Here is a 22,345-nt window from a genome sequence, read left to right as displayed (position 1 = left end):
TAAAGATTAAAAAGAGAGCAGGCCTTAAAAAACACAAGCTAGACCTGCACTCCATCACAGGTCCACAAGAGAAGGGTAGGCCTCATAAACACAGGTAGCCTGGCCCCAAACATAGTAGGCAGTCTTACGACTTGTACAGGCCCAAAACTGAGGCAAAGGCTTGAAAGTCGTAATTATCAAAGGGAGAGAGGGATGAACTGTAAAAAATGCTCTGGTCCAGGAAAACTAAAGAAAGTTTCTTTAATATTTCAATATTTATTGAGTCAATTCAAAAAGTATTGCACAAAAAAAAAAACAAGGTGGGTGTTCAAATGGAGAAACAAATAGCTTTGCTTAGCTAATTTACATTGTTAAAGCATAAGAATCACTGCAAATTACATTTTGCAATCTGAGACACAAACTTGCTTAATTAAACCTCACCATTTTAAATGCAGACCTCACCTTTCAGACATCAGTTAACATTTAACTTGCATTATATAAAGTACAACAATTTTTCATTTTGCTGTGTTAGATTTGCTATCTATCTATCTATCTATCTACAAATGGTTTCAGGTGCCTTTACACTTTCCAGCAGGAAGATTTTATTTGATGGTCTGGATCTGATCTTGAGGCTGTACAGTATATTAATTTTTCCCTTTTTATTTTAGAGAACTTGTGAATTATGATGCTTTCTAAATTGCAGGCAAATCCAAGAAATATTGTGGATGAATCCTTTTCCATGCATTCTTTAATGCGATGACACATCAGTTTAAAAAAGAGATGTCTATCTCAATGATTTTTGTGCACATCTAATAGGGTGGCGTGGTGGCTCTGAGGCTTAGGATCTGTGCTGGTATCTAGGAGGTCACTGCCAAAAGAGATCCTAATCTGCTGGGCTCTTGAGTAAGGCCCTTAATCTGCATTTGCTTCAGGGGTCCCATATAATGGCTGACCCTGTGCTCTAACCCCAAGGGGTATGGAAAAACTAAGAAATTCCTAATGCAAGAAAGTGTATAAGGCACAATAAAGAAGAAAAAACACTAGACCTAAATACTGTATATGTACCCAGAATTACTCTGACTTTTCATTCAAGACCTTTAAGTTCAGCAAATAAATGAACTGAACATTGAAATTTGTAGAACTATGTCATGTTTAAGTTTCTACCCTGCAGAGGATATGTTAACTTCTTTTCACAATCAACAAAACATGTAATAAATATCTGCACATGACTATACCTAAATTTACTTTGTGTTTAAAATGATAGTATCATAGTCTCCACAAACTTAACAGCATCCTGTCCTTTATTATTTTTAGATTTTTTCTTGATGATAGCACATTACAAATAGTTAACGTGAGCATGGAAGACCAGGGGTTGTACACGTGTGTAGCGAGGAGTCCTTTAGATGAAGCATCGGCAACAGCAAAGCTTACAGTGCTGGGTAAGTGCGGCTGTGTGTATTCAGTGGGTCAAAGTTCTAATCACTGATTCCATATTTATGAATTGTTGCTTATTTTACAAGCTAGAATAGGCCTGACTATGTATGTCATTTCTCTGGGAGGTGTTTTTGTTTTTTAGTGAGTACGAGTATGGTATATATATTAAATAGTATCCAGCTAACATAAAAGACAAGCTGTGAATGGCACGAAATGCAGCATCAGATTAGTCGTCTTTGAGATCACAATGTTTGCGTCTCTGTTCCTTCCTTATTTTTGGTACAGATCCTTCTGCTTCTGTTGGCCGATGAGCGAGTTATCTGTTAATTTAGACTTTTTACATAGCCAGTGTGCCTTTGAAAGGCAGCATTCTTTCTTTGTCTTCCTCACTCACACATCCCCTGAATGTGAAAAAGTGAGTTCAGAGATTAGATGGTTGAAGTTGCCAGGTGATCATAGAGCACAATCCTTTGACTATTTTTTGGCTTCTTGTATCTCAGTACCTGAACTCAATCATAACCTGTAATTTTTAAGACAATAATGTAGTATTGTGCTGCTTTATTTCAGATGTGCCTGATCCACCGACAGACCTGGAGGTGTCTGCGGCAAACAGCAGCAGTGTGACCCTGAGGTGGACTCCTCAAGATAGCCATAACAGCCCAATAACTGGTAAATGCACTCTGTACCCCTAGACAAGTAAAGGAGCAAATTATTATTTTATGCCATTTATTTTAAGCAATGTTCAGTTAAATTTATTTTTGTAAAATACTCTTTACAAGGCTAAACACATTTACAAATGTGTTATTGTTACATTTAACCCATCACCACACACATTTTGAAGGTACAGAAGAAATCCAAAGTGCCTAAAATGAGCCCACACACACAAAGGGAGATAATGAAGCTGCATACAGAGAGCAATGGCGGGGGGGCAGGAATGGGGGACACAGTCGCTGGATATAAGATATAAGAAAAGATAGACAAAATTATACTAAAAAAGTTTGGTAGTATTTAAGGCTAAATTGCCCACCACAACCTAGTCATTCTGGCCCCCTAATCATCCTCTGCCTCTAATCAGCTAACTGTCCCTCACCCCCTTCACCATTTAATAACTAAAGTGTGGTGAGCTTACTGGCACAAAATGGCTGCCGTCACATCATCCAGGTGGGTGCTGCACATTAGTGGTGCTTGAAATGGCTCCCCACTCACTATGTAAAGCACTTTAACTAGTGAGGAAAGTGCTATAAAAATGTAAAAAAGTGTTATTACTAGAATTAAGGAACATAATTATAAGTCAAATGTTTTGTGTGATACCATTCGCTCCACAGTAATTTCCATTTAGCGGGTGTACAGGTGAACAAAGACATTTTAGTTTGTTACGACTGCAGTGAGCACTTAGCTTGTGCTTCTAAGTGTGTGCCGATGTCAAAAAGTGAAATGGCAGCAGCAATGGGGCAACAATCAAAGGAGTGTGGCCTGACCTCTGGAGTAGACTGATAGTTGAACCAGGAAACTCATTTATTTAACACAAAATAAGAAACTAAAGGGTGGGATAGAAACTGTTTGCATTGGGCTATGTGTCTGCACTCAGTGAACAGTGCTATGCAAAAATAAAATTAAACTGAAATTACGGTGTAAGCAAGAGGGCAGAATTCGGAGGCACTGGGTCCAAAATGGACATCAGTTGGCACTGTTGCTGAAGGTAGGTGCCTAGACTACATGGGCAAATTAATAATAATAATAATAGCCCTGTGCTGGGTGGGATTGGCTCCAGCAGATCCCCATGACCCTGTGTTAGGATATAGCGGGTTGGAAAATGACTGACTGACTGCCTAATAATAATTCTTTACATTTATTTAGTGATTTTCTACCCAAAGTGCTTTACATAGTGAGCAGGGAGCGATTTCAGACGTCACTAATGTGTAGCATCCACCTGGATGATGTGACGGCAGCAATTTTTCCACCACTCACCACATATTAGCTATTAAGTGGTGAAGTGGTGAGAGATAGGTAGCCAGTTAGAAACAGGGGATGACTAGTGGGCCAGAATGACAAGGCTGTGGAGGGAATTTTAGCCAGGACATCGGGATACACCTTGCACTTTCTGGAGGATGCCCAGGGATCTTTAATGACCACAGAGAGTCAGGGACACGATTTTATGTCTTATTCTAAAGTGCCATTTTTACAGCACAGTGTCCCCATCACTGCGCTGGGAAGTTGAGACCCATATTCAGACCACAGGGTAAGCGTCCCCTGCTGGCCTCACCAACACCTTTTCCAGCATCCAGCCCCCACCCCCCAAGCTTTTCCTTGAGGGTTTCCATCCAAGTACTGGCAGGGCCTGAACTTGCTTAGCTTCAGGTGGATGACCTCTTCTGATTGAGTGCCAGATTCCAACAAATGCTTGTTTCCTTACAGTTTTTTTTCGTTTGTTTCAAAAATGAACATTTAATTTTCGCTTCCCGGTTCCTCCCTGTGTGGATAGCGCTTTGAGTACTGAGAAAAGCACTATATAAATGTAATGAATTATTATTATTATTAATTTTTACATTGGTTCTTTTCATTATGCTATAATAGTAGGTTGGCTGTGGACTCCCAGAAATGTGCGTGTGTGTCTAAAATAAAAGATACCATTACCTGAATCCAAAGCTCTGTAACCTTAACATTGAAGATTTTGTTTTTATAGGATACTGATGGATGGGTGTGACTGCCGTAGTACTTTTGATTGGGAGGCAAATATAATTCAAAATTAACAAACTGTTAGTGTTTATATTTTTTCATACTTTAACACATTGAATGCTGAACCATTTATTACCAGGATGTTGCAGTACAGGTCTATACATATATGATAAATAATGAACTCTATCAAAACTCATAAAAATAATGTATTGGAAAGCAACAGTTTTATTAGTAGCTGTAACTGTGTCAGAAATGTAAAGAAACTGTTAATGACTATATTTTCACCAGTAACATGTCTAAAAAGCTCTATTTGAATGAGGGTCTTAGAAATATGACACTTCGCAGAGCGCCAGCTTAGAAAAACTTGTGCCGCAAATTTAATGCATTTCTTTGCATAGTCCGTGCTTGTTACACGCAACACATTGGGTAGTTGGCGATTCTTTGCTGTCACTGAGTAGCAGAATGTCCATGTACTGTTCTGATAAGTCAGTTTCCTTATGATGAAGAAATGCCTTCATAAGTGCCAGAACCTACAACTTCCACATCATCCGATTGATTATCACTATCTTGATCACTGTGATTATCATAAAATATTCATTATGCAACAAATCTAGTTGTTTCAAAACCTCAGCAGCTTTATACCATTTTCGCAACAACATAACTACAGATTAACTATTTATAGCACTTATGTTCCACAAGCTGCTGCCACCAAAAACAAAAATTCTACAGCTACCCACTAGATGGCAGCACTACAGCAGGCAACTGAAATGTGGCAGCAAAGCTCACCAGCATGCTGGCTGTGTCTATAGTGGCTGTGTACTGAGGTACAAGTTCTCTCGTATGTTGTGTTTTGACAGGCTCAGCGAGATATGACTTAACTTGTACCTCATGTTTAATGTATTAAGTGGTAAGAAAATGTCTGCCTCAAAACAAATCACATAATCTGTTATCACTCTAAATATGAGAATACACTATCTATCTCAGTAAGCGATTTTGTAAAACAATGATGAGAGTTTCTATACCATGAAAAGTGACATATGATCTCTTTAAGGAAGTAAAAGAATGGTTAACACAATTCTAATGATCCTTCAAATTTGTATTTATTTATTTATAATCTATAATAATAAAAGGCAAAGCCCTCACTGACTGACTCACTCACTGACTGACTGACTGACTGACTGACTCATCACTAATTCTCCAACTTCCCGTGTAGGTGGAAGGCTGAAATTTGGCAGGCTCATTCCTTACAGCTTACTTACAAAAGTTAGGCAGGTTTCATTTCGAAATTCAAAGCGTAATGGTCATAACTGGAACATATTTTTTGTCCATACACTGTAATGGAGGAGGCGGAGTCACGTATCGCGTCATCACGCCTCCTACGTAATCAAGTGAACTAAAAACAAGGAAGACATTTACAGCACAAGTCACACGCGGGAACGAAGGTAAATGACGTTAATTTTTGACTGTCTTTTAATACTGTGTGAGCATACATATTAACACATGTGCAATTAAACGTGTGCATTTACGGGGTGATTTCTGAGGCTTAAAAGCTCACCTTTTATCAAACGCGGGAAGAAAGGTAACTGACGTTGTTCACTGTCTTTTAATACTGTGTAACCATACATATTAACACATGTCCAATTAAACGTGTGCATTTACGGGGTCATTTCTCAGGCTTAAAAGCTCGCCTTTTACTAAAAAAGTACATGCAAAACTATTTTCAATCAGTTTATTGAAACGCTCCCGTTAAGGATTGCAATAACATATTCGCGAGATAAAAGAACGAAGTAGGGGGAAATGGAGGAACAGCCGCAAACAGCGAAGAGCAAAAAATTAATTAAACAATTGAGAACGGAGCGAGTTAAGCATACAAGCATGTTCATAAGGGAAACAAAGCACGGTGTAAAACGTAAGTTTAAATTAAGTTTATAGAAACGCTCCCGCTGCGGATTGCAATAACATATTCGCGAGATAAAAGTTTAATGAGAAGACACGAGGTATAAACGAAGCACACGCCGTGGCGCAACGTTAGGGGCAACAGTTTCAACCATTCTATGATCTGCTTCTCGCAACTTAAAGACAGCACATGGCGGATGTTAGCCGACTTGCTGACCGCAACGTTAGGGGCTTGAACTATGGCGCTGACGCAACATCTCAGTGCCAACACTTTGCAGACTGTACTTAAAAGACACGCCCTCCTCACTGGACAGTTAAAAACACCAATCAAACTAACGATGACATCAAGTATTACCCAATCAAAAGTAGGAAAGGAGGCATCTTCATAAAATGCGTGTGGGATGATTTGCATGAGACGCTGCTTTAAAAAAAAAATGATAAAAAAAATACGGGATAAATCCCGTCCAGTATTGATTCAAAACGGGACGCGCAATTTCATTCTCAAACGCGGCACGATTCCGTATTTTAAAGGACGGGTGGCAACCCTACAGTGCCAGGTAACCACCCATACAATCAGATTGTGATTCAGACTAGGAATGCAATGAATGTAATTACCCCGATCTACATACAAGGCGAAAGTCTTGCAACATTCAAAGATGATGGTTTGGGATAATTAGTACTTATTAAGTACAACATTGAACATAAAAGAGCATATGAAGCCTTGAACCGAAAAAAGCAAGATCTCAGAGATCGTAAAAAAAAAAAAAGGAGGTAATGTCGTTTTACTCGCTGTAGATTTTAGTCAAACATTACCAGTTATTCCACGAGGGAGACCAGCAGATGAACTGAACGCGTGTTTAAAATCCATGCTTCTCCCACGGTCGGTTATATGTCGCGTGTTCTCGGGTAGGTACACCAAAAAATGTATACATTTAAGCATGTAATGGGCAAAGAAAAAATGAGGTATACCCGAAGGCACTGCAGTAGTACTCAATGTAACTTTACTTCTTAAATGTTAATGTTTTACTGTTTAATAATTTATACGCTTCTTATATATTGTTCAAATTCTTTTATCAAAATACCAGTGACAGCGCAATGCACAATAACATGGAGTGAATACACCATACGCATCTGCCCACGGCCGCCCTGGTGTGCGCAGATAGGAGTTGATTCTAAAATAAAATAAACATAAAAAGAGTAATACATTCATCACCCATAAAGCGGATAGCAGACGTGACGTATTATATGTGTACCACATTTCAAGTCAATACGTGAAATGGTTTGCAAGCTACATGTGATTTAAAATCCTGGACAGACCAACGAAAAGCCACGGTAGCAAATTATAGAAGAACATTTTACTGTTTAATAATTTATATTTATATGAAATGTGCTTCTTATATATTACTTCATATTCTCATATGATAATGATGTTAATGTTGTTTATATTGATTTCTATGTTATTGTAAGTGCATCTATGTGTGTATATGTATGTATGTATGTGTATATATATATATATATATATATATATATATATATATATATATATATAAAAAATATATATATAAAAAATATATGTGTATATGTATATATAATATATCTGTATATGTGTGTATATGTGTGTGTATATGTGTATATGTATATATATATATGACAGCAACACTCATAACAATGACAACACAATTACATTGACAATCATGTTACGTTATTTTTAAAATGTTTCCTTTACTTTTTCATAACCTCTTTAACACACTACTTCTCCGCTGCGAAGCGTGGGTATTTTGCTAGTTATAAATAAGAGAACAGTTACCACATATACTCTTGTATAAGATGGGTCTTGAAACCAGAAAAATCGATCATAAAAAATGCAACACTTAAATTTTTTTTTTACTTCTTCTTGCTTCCTCTAATCACGCATTAGTTTCTCAGACACATCGAATGTTGTTGTAGAAGCGCAGTTACCAATTTCTTTCGCCACTTGAACGACTTTTAATTTTAAACTAACTTCATATTTTCTTCTGATCGAAGGCTGTATTGTAGATAAGTTATGCTCTTACGATAAAGGTGTATGAGGGTGTGAGATACAAAAACAGTGCAAATGTCGCCTCGGAATAGTTCATGTATTACCATGTGGTCCACATAGGCACAATGCATAGAAAAAAAAGGCAGTGTGCTCCATGTTTACTTTCTCAGGTGGGCGTTAGCATATCGTAATCTCTTGGACCAATAGTGTGGGTTTTCTGCAATTCGTTATACAACTGACATTATAAAATACCGGAAATTATACAGTAAAATCAAGCCCCGACTTATCCGCGAGAGAACTTAAACGCGAGTATACACGGTACTATAAATCTGATGATCTTTCAAATTTGTACTCATTTATTTATTTTTATAAGTAACAGAATAGTTAATGTAATGCTGATGATCCTTCAAATTTTTATTTATTTTTGATTATTTCTTCTACCAAGAGTACATCATTGAGTATGAGGAAGACAGATGGAATCCAAACAAATGGTTTGAATTGCTAAGAGTTTCTGGCAATGACAGCTCAGTAACCTTGAGGATGAATGGACATTTAGAATATCAATTCCGCATGTGTGCAGTTAATAAAATTGGAAGAAGTGAATCCAGCAAGCCATCGAAAAGGTACAGAACACCCCCAACAGGTTAGTGTGATTCTTTCTTCACTTCATTTGATATACAGTGAGCACTATCACAAAGTTCATTGCTTGTTATGTTAGGATATAGCGGGTTGGATAATGGATGGATGGATGTTTGACAAGTGGGAGTATGAGTAATAATGTGGGCCGGTGCACTTAATCGAAAGAATTCTCCTGGACCATCTCTATCAATGTCCTCATATGCATTTCTCTTCTCAGCACTTGGCAGATTTAATTCTCTTAAACTGTCAAGCTCCAAGATGCACTTGGTTGCTCTCCTCTGCACAGCTTTTAGTGCTGCTGTGTCTTTTATCTCTCAAGTTGAGAAGAAAGGCACACAAGACCCCAGATGTCTTCTTCTTCAAGTCTTATCTGATCTAGCCAGACATTTCCAGCCATGGCAGGAAACAGACACAGCTGTCTCGTAATTTCATAGTGTGTTGCATTTCATTCTCTGGATGTCCATAATCAGTTCCTAACTTCATGCCTTTCCGGCCGGATGATGTGTGGAGACTCCCAGTTATATCAAAGCATGCAAAAGTCCACCTTTCTTTTACTATAACTATAAGCAAGGCAAGGCCAGGCCAGGCCAGAAGGTCTCAGATGTTGCTTCAGAGACTCTTAAGCAGTACATGTTTTATTTACAAACAGAAATTCGATGAGACATCCAAAACAAAACGGGCATGACTAGTATTGAGAACGCAGGGAGTGAAAGGTGGAATGTGGTGCCATCATTTCTGAACTCTGCTCTGACCTGGTGACACCGAGCCTGGTGACAGATTCTGGCTTATTGCTTTTGTCGTGTGAGCAAAGTTTGCTGGCTTTCAGCACTTTCAACTAGTTGTGCTGCCTATTACAAAAATTTTTATTTTATTAATTTCTTTGTAATGTATCTTGGGGGAAGATGATCTTTGGAGAACAAACTTTAGCTTTGGCTGCCTGTAGGATCACCCCATGTTTTGAGTAAGCAGGCAAGGGGATTTGGTAATGGAAAATAGTAAAAGACAAATCGAAATCACCACATGTAGGGGCTTCTGAGAATGTTCTTCTGTTTCTCTTACTATGGCGGCTCTGTCTGCTGGCTAAACTGATTTACTTCTTGGTTGAGGTGAAGTACGATGAGCACAAGACATTGAGGAGTTAAACTATTGGTGTGAAATACATTATTATGATTAACTACTACTTTAAAAATGTCTTTACTTTTCAGCACCATTTAAAAATCCTGAAAATATCAAAACTGAGGCACTGTCACCTAATGAAATGATCGTTAAATGGGAGGTAAGCAAATGTCATCTATTTTATTTATTTTTTGACCCAGGATTCATTCCCTGCCTCTGTTACTTATGTCTTTGCAGTTTGATAGATCATTGAATTGATGTTTAGTTGGATACCTGCACTTTTATGATAATATGGTGGCACAGTGGGTGGCCCTGATACTGCACAGATCCCACAGATCTCAGGTTTGAACCCCACATCCAGGCACTGTCTGTGTGACGTTCTCACTACGTCTGTGTTGGTTTTACTTCTGCATTTTATTGACTTACATTTTAAGCTAATTTCCAACTCTCCATGTGTGAGTGTGGATGTGTGTGTGTGTGTGAGTTTCTGTCACAATAGCCCAGGACCCCATTTGGTTTTGCCCTCGATGCTTTGAGGATAAGCCCTGCATTGGATTAAGCGTGTTGGGCGTGATGTATATTTTTGTATAAGCGTATATTTTATTTGTTTGTATTGCATGCATTTGTCTTGTTGGAACCCAAAGTATTTGTGTAGCTCACCATCTGCCATGGCCTCGATTCAATTGTCATTACCTTCTTTAAAAATTCACTGTTCTACATGAAATGTTTTATATTTGTCAAATCCAAACTCCATGTGCATGTTTTGCAAATAACTTTCAATTATTTCTAGTAACGGTTGTAATGGTTGGTTTGTTTCAGAATATAACTTTATGCCATCCATATAGAACAGATATGATAGGGCGTTTTGTTGGTGTTTGACTTTTTTGTATCCATACTGTGTGTTGTTTAATGTCGGATAGTGGGCTGAGAGCGAGACATACCAGAGAATGCTAAGAGAGTCTCCGTGGAAGATGCCTTGTCTCACTTGTATTTGTATGTGGTGTTGATACGTGTTGTGCTGTTCTTTAGTGTCGCATTACCGTTTTTAGGCAGTGTAGGAGTACAGGCCATATCTTATGTAAGTGTGGGACACGGTCAAATGCTTTTTTGGTGTCTATTAGTCCTGTGTGTAGGTTGCAATATTTTTTGTATGCCTACCAGTGCCAGCCATCACCAAATTGGGGTCCTAAGTGGAATCTTCTTGGGCCTTCCCATTTCTAAACACAGCTGCAAGTGCTGCTTCTTCATGCATTCGTTTTGTATTTGTTTTTCTTTTGTTATTTACTTTTCTGCGGTCCTGAATGGTGTTGACTTGAAGTCGTCTCTCTGCTCGTGACTGTCAACAACATTAATTTGAAACAGCAATAACCCCAATAGAGTCAAGCTGCGGACCTCCAAAGCTTTGCTCCGTTGAGGAGGTTGTCGCTTTACATTATACTTCAGTGATGTTATGCGATACAACCAGGTACACTATAGCTAAGAATAGGGCTGTGGGAGGAGTTATCTGTCTCAGGTTAAATAAACCAAGCGACAAAAATGTGCAATCCAATTGGCTGTCCATTGAACCTTCTGAACCACAGAAGTCTGCAAAGCGCCAGCAGCCCCTGGCACTCACATCAGCCCTCTGATCACGGGCTCCAAACACAGTGCCTGATCTACGTATAGGAAGGGACGCTCGGTGGCCTGCTGGAGTATCACAGAGTCTATCAAGAGCTGTTTCTTGCAATCTTTGTGTTGCCTTTTGCAGCCTTTTTGTTGTTCAGTAAGTATATTAGAGCGTCAGCAGACAGGTGATAGTGCTGTAGGTTTTGACATGTGTGGTGTGTTTAGACTTGGGTTTCATGTATGTGGTGCCTTCTGAAGTGTCTCTTGTGGACTATGTATAATGGATGTCAGTTTGTATGCTAGTGCCAAGTGAAGAGTGGGGCAGCTCTTATACTATAGCATTATTATTATTCTTAATGGCACCCCTTTGCCATACTAAAGTTGTGAATATCTTTTCTTCAGCCTTTAAGCCCTTTAGAATACAACGGTCCAGGTCTGGAGTACAAAGTGAGTTGGAGACGTAGGGGGACTGAAGAAAACTGGAATGAACAAATTGTAAAGAACTATCCCTTCTTTATAAAGAATACACCGACCTTTGTGCCATATGAAATAAAAGTTCAGGCAATAAATCAGTATGGTGGTGCTCCTCAGCCAGAAGCCATTGTTGGATACTCAGCTGAGGATTGTAAGTATAAGTAGCCACTAATTTAGCTTTTGCATTTTAGTAAGAAATACATTTCTAGCCTGTATCATCTGTAATATGTCAATAATTGTTCCTGCTATAAATGTTAAAGTGAATTTCACATAAAGTAAATAACTAATGAGGGCGGCACGGTGGCGCAGTGGTAGCGCTGCTGCCTCGCAGTAAGGAGACCTGGGTTTGCTTCCCAAGTCCTCTCGCCGTGGTGTTTGCATGTTCTCCCCGTGTCTGCGTGGGTTTCCTCCCACAGTCCAAAGACATGCAGGTTAGGTGCATTGGTGATTCTACATTGTTCCTAGTGTGTGCTGGGTGTGTGTGTGTGCCCTGCGGTAGGCTGGCGCCCTGCCTGGGATTTGTTCTTGCCTTGCACCCTGTGTTGGCTGGGATTGGCTCCACCAGACCCCTGTGACCCTGTGTTAGGATATAGCGGGTTGGATAATGAAAGACTGACTAAATAACTAATGTGATGTTACATTGAGCAGCATGCCATTGCAGTCAGTGCTCATGCCTTACTGCTTCAGGAGTCTGGGCTCAACTCCTGGCCTTGTCCACAGCTCTTTGAGTACTCTGGTTTGAGTGTGTGAGGATCACTAGCAAGTCCACATTGGTGTGGTATAAGTGAGCATGGTTGTCTATCTATCTATCATATAGTACATTTCTATCTATCTATCTATCTATCTATCTATCTATCTATCTATCTATCTATCTATCTATCTATCTATCTATCTATCTATCTATCTATCTATCTATCTATCTATCTATCTATCTATCATATAGTACATTTCTATCTATCTATCTATCTATCTATCTATCTATCTATCTATCTATCTATCTATCTATCTATCTATCTATCTATCTATCTATCTATCTATCTATCTATCTATCTATCTATCTATCCTGGCCATGACCTTGACTATGTGCAGTTTGCATGCTCTTGCTGTTTCCTGTTGCATTACCGCAAGTAGGTGTGAGTGTATGAGAGCTGTGTGTCTGAGTAGGCCCTGTGATGGACTGCTAACAAGCCCAGTGCTCCTTGTAGAATTGTGTCCATGCAGCTAAACTGAGCCTCAGCTCCTTACAACCCTGTAGTTTAAGAAGCAGCTGGTTGAAAATGAATGGGTGGATGGAGTTAATCATTTTGTGAGAATTCTTTTTGTTTGATTGTTTCAGTGTTTTAATAATTTAGAACAACAGAGTGGAAGTAAATCATGTTGGATTCCTTTCCACAGCTGGCCTGCTTTTTAATCTCTACATGTATTTTAATTGCAGTCCCAGTGGTGGCTCCTAAGAATGTAAGTGTTGACATCCTGAACAGTACGCTGATTAAAGTTCATTGGTCTAGAATTCCTCAAGACAAAATGAATGGAGTTCTCAGAGGATATCAGGTAAAGATTCTTCATGTATCACTAAGACCATGAAATTGAATAGCCTAAGCATACAGTAAATCTGTTGAAATTTTATTTAAGGTCTTAGTTCAGACTAAATATTTGTCAGACTTGTCTTCTGTAAATCATATTTTGAATCTTAAACTCAACTGAAAACTACATACAACAGGAGAATTAGTAATCTGGGTAGGTGCTTTCTATATAAAGGATTTAAAAACTGTATCCAACAGGGTGCGTTAGCTCCCTTGTTGGTATGAGTTCTTTTGTAATTGTGGCGTGTTGCATAACCCAAAATTATATAGATATAATATAAAAAGGCGATACCCCTTCCTTAGTGATACGGCCGTAAGAAATCACATAGGAGAAATAACTTAGCTTTGTTTAATGATGGTTTACGCTGTATAAGAGACGAAGGAAGCCAATGGCAAGAACCCAGTTCATGAGTGGGGGCCCGATGTGTAGAGTCTGCCATTTTCGTCACTGCGTTGGAAGGATTTTCAGAATTGGATGACGTTATCTCCCCTTCCGTCCATCAGCTTCAAAGGTCTGCCGGGCAATGTTCCAAGGCTTTATACTCTTTCTTCATGCTGAGTTTGACACACAAAAATAGTATACAATGGTCCTAAGTCTGACTGCCCATTTCGCAGTTGTCCCTAAGTATCTAACTGTAAACTTTAAGTCAGAGACTTGTAGATCGTCTAATTCGTATTGCCATCAGGGAAAAAAAGGAGTGTTTCTTCCCAATGAAGAGGCGTATCTGTGAGAATTAGATAGATAGATAGATAGATAGATAGATAGATAGATAGATAGATAGATAGATAGATAGATAGATAGATAGATAGATAGATAGATAGATAGATAGATAGATAGATAGATAGATAGATAGATAGATAGATAGATAGATAGATAGATAGATAGATAGATAGATAGATGTAATGCGTGGTACACATGCAGAGCAGGTTAGAGATAATGGAAGTACGAAAATTTGAAAGTTTCTAAAAAAAAGGATAGGAAAGATCGCATTAGCACAAACAAACGTAAATTATTACTCTGTGAAATAACAGAACACCGAAAAGAGATCGAATATATTGTTTGGATTTAAACTTTAAGTCGGAGACCTGTAGATCGTCTAATTCCAAAAACGTTGGTGCAGTATGACGTCCCGTTAGACGGAGACTTTTAACATGAGATTCTTTCAAGTCATGCTCTACTTACAACTACAGTGGAACCTCGGTTTGCAAGCATAATTCGTTCCGGAAACGTCCTCGCAGTCCAAAGCACTCGTATATCAAAGTGAATTTCCCCATAAGAAATAATGGAAACTCAGATGATTTGTTCCACAACACAAAACTATTCATATAAAAATGATTAATACAAAATATAAAGTAAAAATACATAAAACAAATTAACCTGCACTTTACCTTTAAAAAGAATCATGGCTGGTGTGAGTGAGTTTCTAAACTCTTGTGGGATTCCACCCAACGGGACGACATGCGGAAGAGCGTCCCAAAGCAATCGCAGTCTCCCAGTGCTGTAGCAGTTCGCCGTAAAAGCGAATCCGAAAAGATCGCGGACATGCTATAAGCGCCTGCCGTCGATGGGTGATACAAGGAACAAGGAACATTATAAATGCGCAGGGCACAGTATTACTTGGCCATGACCCTGCCTGACTGCTGTGTCTGTGTATAGGAGAGTGGCAGATCCCGCTACAATAAATAACCATGCTGTTGCTGTTTCAAGCTGAATAAAGCTGGTGTTGCTAAAGTACTGAGACTCAGCTTCGTGTTTTGGGGTGCAAGACGAGGACTCACACGTCACAGCACACACGTGCGCGTGCACACACACACACGCATGCATGCACGCACGCATGCACACACACAGTCACGATGCTGTAGTAAACAGTATATGCTTGTACGAATGTTGACTGTATGAGTGAGACACGCCGACTCAGACGGAGAATAGGAGATGATTACCCACAATCCCGCAGTGAGAGAGAGAGAGAGAGAGAGAGAGAGAACCATCAGCTCAGTTGTGATCACATGACGCTCAGCAGACAAAGCGTATACATACTACTCGTATTGCAAGACCTCTCTTGTTTATCAAGTCAAAATTTATTAAAAATTTTAGCTCGTCTTGCAAAACACTCGTAAACCAAGTTACATGCAAATTGAGGTTCCACTGTATTTTCAAATGGGACCACAGTCATCTAACCTGAGCCGTGTGAATGCTTCTGTCAGACACAGTTCCTGCACTCTCTGCTCTTATAAATTTTATCAGGATAATAATTCTATATGATCTAGATGACACGTCAACAACAAAGCGGACAAGAAAGAGCATGGACAAGCATTTGAAAGTTGTTTTATTTATTAGAGAGAAAGAAACGATATTTGTGGTGGGTTTTCAGCCTGCCTGGTATTGGTTCCTGCCTTGTGCCCTGTGTTGGCTGGGATTGGCTCCGGCAGACCCCCGTGACCCTGTAATTAGGATATAATGGGTTGGGAGATAGATGGATGGATGGATGGAAGAAACGATATTCACTCACAGGCAGTTATACGTTGCGTTGTCACATAAGTCAATGAGATCTTGAAGAAAAGTTAATTCCAAATAGTGTTTTTATTAAAGTTTTAAAGTAAAAGTGAAAATAATGCATATGTAACAATTGCCATGAAAATACCAATCTCTTTAAATTGTATATCCAGTTAACCAAACTCGGGGTGGGTGAGCAGGGGGCAGAGCCCCCTAGTATTACATTAGAATAAATGACACAGCGGCATCTTCAGAATTTCCTACAATACCTCAGTCATCTCAGTTTTGTACCAAAATAACTCCTGCTCTGCCTTGAAGAAAACCCTCAAATGTGAAGAATTCTTTTCAAAATAACTAATTTATGTTAGTTTAAGTTTGTTCTGTTATGTAACATTTAAAAATACTTTTGATAGCAATGAATAAGTTTTAAAAATACTAACTCACTCTTCCACTCATTAGGAGTACTAGGGTGTTGTATTGTGTTAGTCATTATGGATGTAGTGAGAAGTCAAACAAATGACACCTTTTATTGGCTAACTATAAAGATTACAAAATGCAAACTTTCAAAGCAGCTCAGGCCCCTTCTTCAGGCAAGATGGAAAACATCATATAAAAGTTAGTACTCAGTTTTATTGATAATTATCGCCATGCCCCATTTCACCGCCCACGTACAAGTGAAACAGGACAGTCAAGAGGGACCCTGACCAGCTCCCTACTCCTGACATCACTCTTCCCCCTCCCCTCGGCCTAAAGCCTCTGTCTCGTATTAGCGCAAATATATTGCTCATTCAAGCGAACTATGATTCTTAGCACAATGAGAGAAGTCGCAAAATCATCCGGAATGTTCAAGCAAATTATAGAAAAAAACCTAAATCCATAAAGTAGTTTTCTTGTTTGCTAGCTAAGCCCTGCTGCTTTAAAACAGACCGAGGGTTTTTAGGTAATTAACAGAAGGTGGGATACGTGTGCAAATTGTTTGCTTCAACTTGCAAGGCTTAATTTACTTTAAGTAAGTGAGGCATTCTAAAACGTTTGACCAGTAGTGCAAGTTATCCAAAGCTTATGTTTGTACTTTGGCAGCGATTACAGCTTCATGCCGTTTGGTAAATCTCTACATGCTCTGCACACCTGGACTTGGGCAATTTATCTCATTCTTCCTGGCAGATCCTTTCAAGCTCTATTATACTGTATGGGAAGTGTCTGTAATCTGTCATCTTCAGGCCTCTCCACGCATTTTTAATGGGGGTTTAAGTTTGGGCTTTGGCTGAGTCACTCATGGACAGTCAGACTTGTCCTGAAGCCACTCCAGCATTGTCTTCGCTTTACGCTTTGGGTCATTGTCATGGAGAAAGGTGACTGTTACCTCATTCTGAGATTGTGTGCACTCTGGAGCAGGTTTTCTTCAAGGACCTCTCTGTATTTGCCCAGTCTCCCTTTCCCTGCCAATGAGAAGCATCTCCATAGCATGATGGTGCCACCACCATGCTTCACTGTAGAGCTGGTATTAGACAGGTGATGAGTAGTGCCTGGATTCACCAGACATAGTGCTTGGAGTTCTACCCAAGGAGTTCAGGTTTTGTCTCATTAGACCAGACTCTTTAGACTGCTCTCAGAGTCCTTTAAATGCTGTGTGAGTTAGCCACTTTACCATAAATGCCTGATTGACAGAGTGCTGCTCAGATGGTCGTTCTTTCAACAGGTTCTCCCTTTTCAGCAGAGGATATCTGAAGCTCTGTTAGAGTGACTATTGGGTTTTTGATCACCTCCCTGACACAAAGTTTCTTCTTGTCCAGTGTCACAAGAACGACAAAGAGTCATTGGAAAGGTTTGGGATAGCTGTTCCAATAAGAGGCACTAGCTCTTCAGAAATATGTTCTTTTTGCAATTGCGACATTTTAAGTAACCGAAAAATATATAGATATGATATAAAAAGCAATATCCCTCTCATAGTGATACGGTGGTAAAAATCACATAAGAGAAAATAACTTAGGTTTTTTTACTGACGATTTCCACGGCATTACAGACGGGAAGCCATAATAGCATGACAATATCAAGGTGGAACCTTGATCTGTAGAGTCTGCCATTTTTTGTCCGCTGCGCTGGAAGGGTTTTTGGGACGAATGACGCTATCACCCATCCATCCATCCATTGGCTTCGAAGTGTTTGGCTGCTTGTCCAAATATTTATACTGGTTCCTCCACATGTAGGCCCTTCTTTGGTTTCCAAACAAGGAAATGAAAGGATTCACAGGAGTAGTACAATGCCCATCCTCGCAGTTGTCCCCTTCATTCTCCAAATGCTAGCAATTTCTAAATGCTGACAGCCCCTGTGTGCTAACTTTGGCCTGCACATGTGAGTGAATTTATAAAATGATTTCTTGTACAGAGCACAGTGACATTAAACTTTCATTCTTGTTACAGTAGCCACCCGTATAATACTTCCTGGCTGCAAAATTGATCAAAAAGAACAGATATGTTCACATGACTGAGTCCAAAACAGAACTGACTTGCTGCTTTAAAATGGCGACCTTTAAATGCAAGTAGAGGAAGTGATGTCATCACGGCCGTAACCAGAAGTGACGTCGTTAGCAGCGCCGAAACCGGAAGTGACGTCATTGGCTGCCCCGAAACCGGGCGGGATTTCCCAAGAATGGTCTGTAACGAATTGAGAGAGAGAATTAGTGCACCCTGCCACCCCCTAGTCAGGCATGGAATTACTATTATTCAGGCCCTTTAGTTGTCTCCTAATCGCATGTGTGTGACACCGGTTACTCAATTTGGCTGGATGGCCAAATCTAGGAGGAGTCCTGGTGGTTTCAAACGTCTTCCATTTCACAGTTATTGAGGCCAGTGTAATCCTGGGAATACTCAAATCTTTACAAATGGTTCTATCCCCTTGCTTTGATCCATGCTTCACCCCAAATTTATGGCAGAGGTCTACAGTGAGTATCTTGTCCTTGATGGCTTGGTTTTTGTTCTGACATGTAGTGTGAATTTTGGGGACTTCTATACACAGGTTTGTTCCTTTCTAAACAATGTCCAGTTAATGCAGCTTGCCACTGGTGGGCACCAATCAAGTTGAGCACAACTGAGAGTGTCACAACAAAGGATCAGAATACTTACATTAATGAGAGATTTCAGTTTTTGATTTGTAACATATTTCTGAAAAAACGTTTTCACTTTGTCATTAAGGGTTATTGAGTGTAGATTGATGGACAAAAAGTTAAAATGTCTGCACCAAAAGTAACAATACAGAAAGTGAAGGTATCTAAATACTTTCTGAATCTATCTATCTATCTATCTATCTATCTATCTATCTATCTATCTATCTATCTATCTATCTATCTATCTATCTATCTATCTATCTATCTAATGTGTTTTCTTCCCAGATAAACTGGTGGAGGTTAAGAAATCTACTGGAAGAGAAAAAGAGTCATGGTGAAAAATATACTCTAACATTTTCCGGTGACAGGGACCATGGAGTGGTTCCAGGACTGAAGCCTTTCTCAGAATACACTCTCACTGTTATGGCGTTCAATGGGAAAGGCAATGGACCAGGAAGTTCTTCTGTAACATTTAAAACTCCAGAAGGAGGTAATCACATTCAAACCTTACTTACACTTTAGTGATTCATTCATATACTGTATTTGTTAGATGCAATTTCATAAAAAAAAAGTTTTATTATGTGTTTATTTAATTAGAAATCAGACTTTTAATGTAAAAAAAGGTGCAGTGTAACATTCTTATCCAGTTCAGGGTTGTAGGACTAAACAAAATCTACTTCCATTACACAATTTGCTTCAATACAAAGGAAAACAAAAATCAGCATCATAGGAGGCCAGAGGTTATCCCAGTAGCATCAAGCTGCCCTTAAGCAGTTTTAAATGAAATGTATTGAATTTAGATGTTTTAATAAAGCAAAACATAAAAAGACCAAGAGGCACATAGGCATATTTTAACGTCACTGTATTATGTCTGAAAACGCAGACAAAGTGTAGCTTTTTTTTTTTACAAAGAATATGCCATCTTACTATATAATAAAGCACTAAAGTCTGTGTGTGTCCTGTCCCTCAGAGCAATCTGATTGGTCAGTTTCAGTTTGGTGTGATTGGTCAGTTTAGCTTTGGAAAGAGAAACTGTGAGTGTGAGACAGACAAGGAGGTGTAGCGGCATAGGAGCCACACTGAGAGTATAAACGCTGGCAGGAGGTGAGCTAGGAGTCTGAGAAACTTACTTTACGTGAACACGCTTGACAGAGGGAGCGCCCAGAAAAAGAGGTTCAGACACACGAGGATAGGGAGGAAAGGCACTGATTGTACATTTGGACAAGAGAGATCAAATTTTTTTACATTTATTCGACTGCCTGTCTTTGACACGAAATGTGGCTAGTAAAATGTAAAATAGCACATGTCACATAACATAACATGACAAAACATTCTTAAACCTGTTTAAAGTTGCAGAGGGCCACAGCCTACCCTGGAAGAATTGAAGGAGGCAACAAAGCCTAAACGGAGCACCAGTCTGTCACAAAGCCCACATAGGCACAATCACAAACACCCAATTTACAGCTGAATTTAGAGCTGTTAAACAAGCGGTTTAGAGCGGTTTAGATTTAGAGCGGTTAAACAAACCTCCTATGAAGAAAAACAATTTTGGATGGCGTTTTCCCTTGCCTGGACGCGGGTCACCGGGGCCCCACTCTGGAGCCAGGCCTGGAGGTGGGGCTCGATGGCGAGCGCCTGGTGGCCGGGCCTGCACCCATGGGGCTCGGCCGGGCACAGCCCGAAGAGGCAACGTGGGTCCCCCTTCCCATGGGCTCACCACCTATGGGAGGGGCCAAGGAGGTCGGGTGCAGTGTGAGTTGGGTGGTGGCCGAAGGCGGGGACCTTGGCGGTCCGATCCTCGGTTACAGAAGCTGGCTCTTGGGACGTGGAATGTCACCTCTCTGAAGGGGAAGGAGCCTGAGCTAGTGCGTGAAGTTGAGAGGTTCCGGCTAGATATAGTCGGACTCACCTCGACGCACAGCTTGGACTCTGGAACCAATCTCCTTGAGAGGGGCTGGACTCTGTACCACTCTGGAGTTGCCCCCGGTGAGAGGCGCCGAGCAGGTGTGGGTATACTTATTGCCCCCCAACTTGGAGCCTGTACATTGGGGTTTACCCCGGTGGACGAGAGGGTAGCCTCCCTTCGCCTTCGGGTGGGGGGACGGGTCCTAACTGTTGTTTGTGCGTATGCACCGAACAGCAGTTCAGAGTACCCACCCTTTTTGGAGTCCCTGGAGGGTGTGCTAGAGGGCATACCTTCTGGGGACTCCCTCGTTCTGCTGGGAGACTTCAATGCTCACGTGGGCAATGACAGTGAGACCTGGAAGGGCGTGATTGGGAGGAATGGCCCCCCCAATCTGAACCCGAGCGGTGTTTTGTTATTGGACTTCTGTGTTCGTCACGGATTGTCCATAACGAACACCATGTTCAAGCATAGGGGTGTTCATATGTGCACTTGGCACCAGGACACCCTAGGCCTCAGTTCGATGATCGACTTTGTGCTCGTGTCGTCGGACTTGCGGCCACATGTCTTGGACACTCGGGTGAAGAGAGGGGCGGAGCTGTCAACTGATCACCACCTGGTGGTGAGTTGGCTTCGATGGTGGGGGAGGATGCCGGTCAGGCGTGGTAGGCCCAAACGTGTTGTGAGGATCTGCTGGGAACGTCTGGCAGAGCCCCCTGTCAGAAGTAGCTTCAACTCCCACCTCCGGCAGAACTTCGACCACATCCCGAGGGAGGTGGGGGACATTGAGTCCGAATGGGCCATGTTCCGTGCCTCTATTGTTGAGGCAGCTGACCGGAGCTGTGGCCGTAAGGTGGTCGGTGCCTGTCGTGGCGGCAATCCCCAAACCCGTTGGTGGACACCGGCGGTGAAGGATGCCGTCAAGCTGAAGAAGGAGTCCTACAGGACCCTTTTGTCCTGTGGGACCCCGGAGGCAGCTGATAGGTACCGGCAGGCCAAGCGGAATGCGGCTTTGGTGGTTGCTGAGGCAAAAACTCGGGCGTGGGAGGAGTTTGGGGAGGCCATGGAGAATGACTTTCGGACGGCTTCGAGGAGATTCTGGTCCACCATCCGGCGTCTCAGGAAGGGGAAGCAGTGCAGTGTCAACACTGTATATGGTGGGGATGGTGCGCTGCTGACCTCGACTCGGGACGTTGTGGGTCGGTGGGGGGAATACTTCGAAGACCTCCTCAATCCCATTAACATGCCTTCCAATGAGGAAGCAGAGCCTGGGGACTCAGAGGTGGGCTCCCCCATCTCTGGGACTGAGGTCACCGAGGTGGTCAAAAAACTCCTTGGTGGCAGGGCCCCAGGGGTGGATGAGATACGCCCAGAGTTCCTCAAGGCTCTGGATGTTGTAGGACTGTCTTGGCTGACACGCCTC

General features: G+C 40.9%; 1 protein-coding gene across 3 annotated transcripts in view; it reads left to right on the top strand.

Annotated features, from left to right (window-relative positions):
* Positions 1-22,345, top strand: part of chl1b (cell adhesion molecule L1-like b) — a 173,576-nt gene that overhangs the window by 132,103 nt on the left and 19,128 nt on the right. For all 3 annotated transcript variants that reach the window (XM_051922351.1, XM_028793721.2, XM_028793720.2), the window contains 7 exons: positions 1,294-1,418; positions 1,981-2,082; positions 8,451-8,648; positions 9,850-9,920; positions 11,768-11,990; positions 13,275-13,390; positions 19,305-19,509. In XM_051922351.1, the coding sequence (XP_051778311.1) occupies positions 1,294-1,418; positions 1,981-2,082; positions 8,451-8,648; positions 9,850-9,920; positions 11,768-11,990; positions 13,275-13,390; positions 19,305-19,509 (1,040 nt within the window). The remainder of the gene's footprint in view (positions 1-1,293; positions 1,419-1,980; positions 2,083-8,450; positions 8,649-9,849; positions 9,921-11,767; positions 11,991-13,274; positions 13,391-19,304; positions 19,510-22,345) is intronic.

This window comes from Erpetoichthys calabaricus, chromosome 2 (genome assembly GCF_900747795.2).
Source record: "Erpetoichthys calabaricus chromosome 2, fErpCal1.3, whole genome shotgun sequence".
Lineage (NCBI taxonomy): Eukaryota > Metazoa > Chordata > Cladistia > Polypteriformes > Polypteridae > Erpetoichthys > Erpetoichthys calabaricus.
Note: the sequence above shows the minus strand (reverse complement) of the source record. Positions and strands in the feature narration are given on the sequence as shown.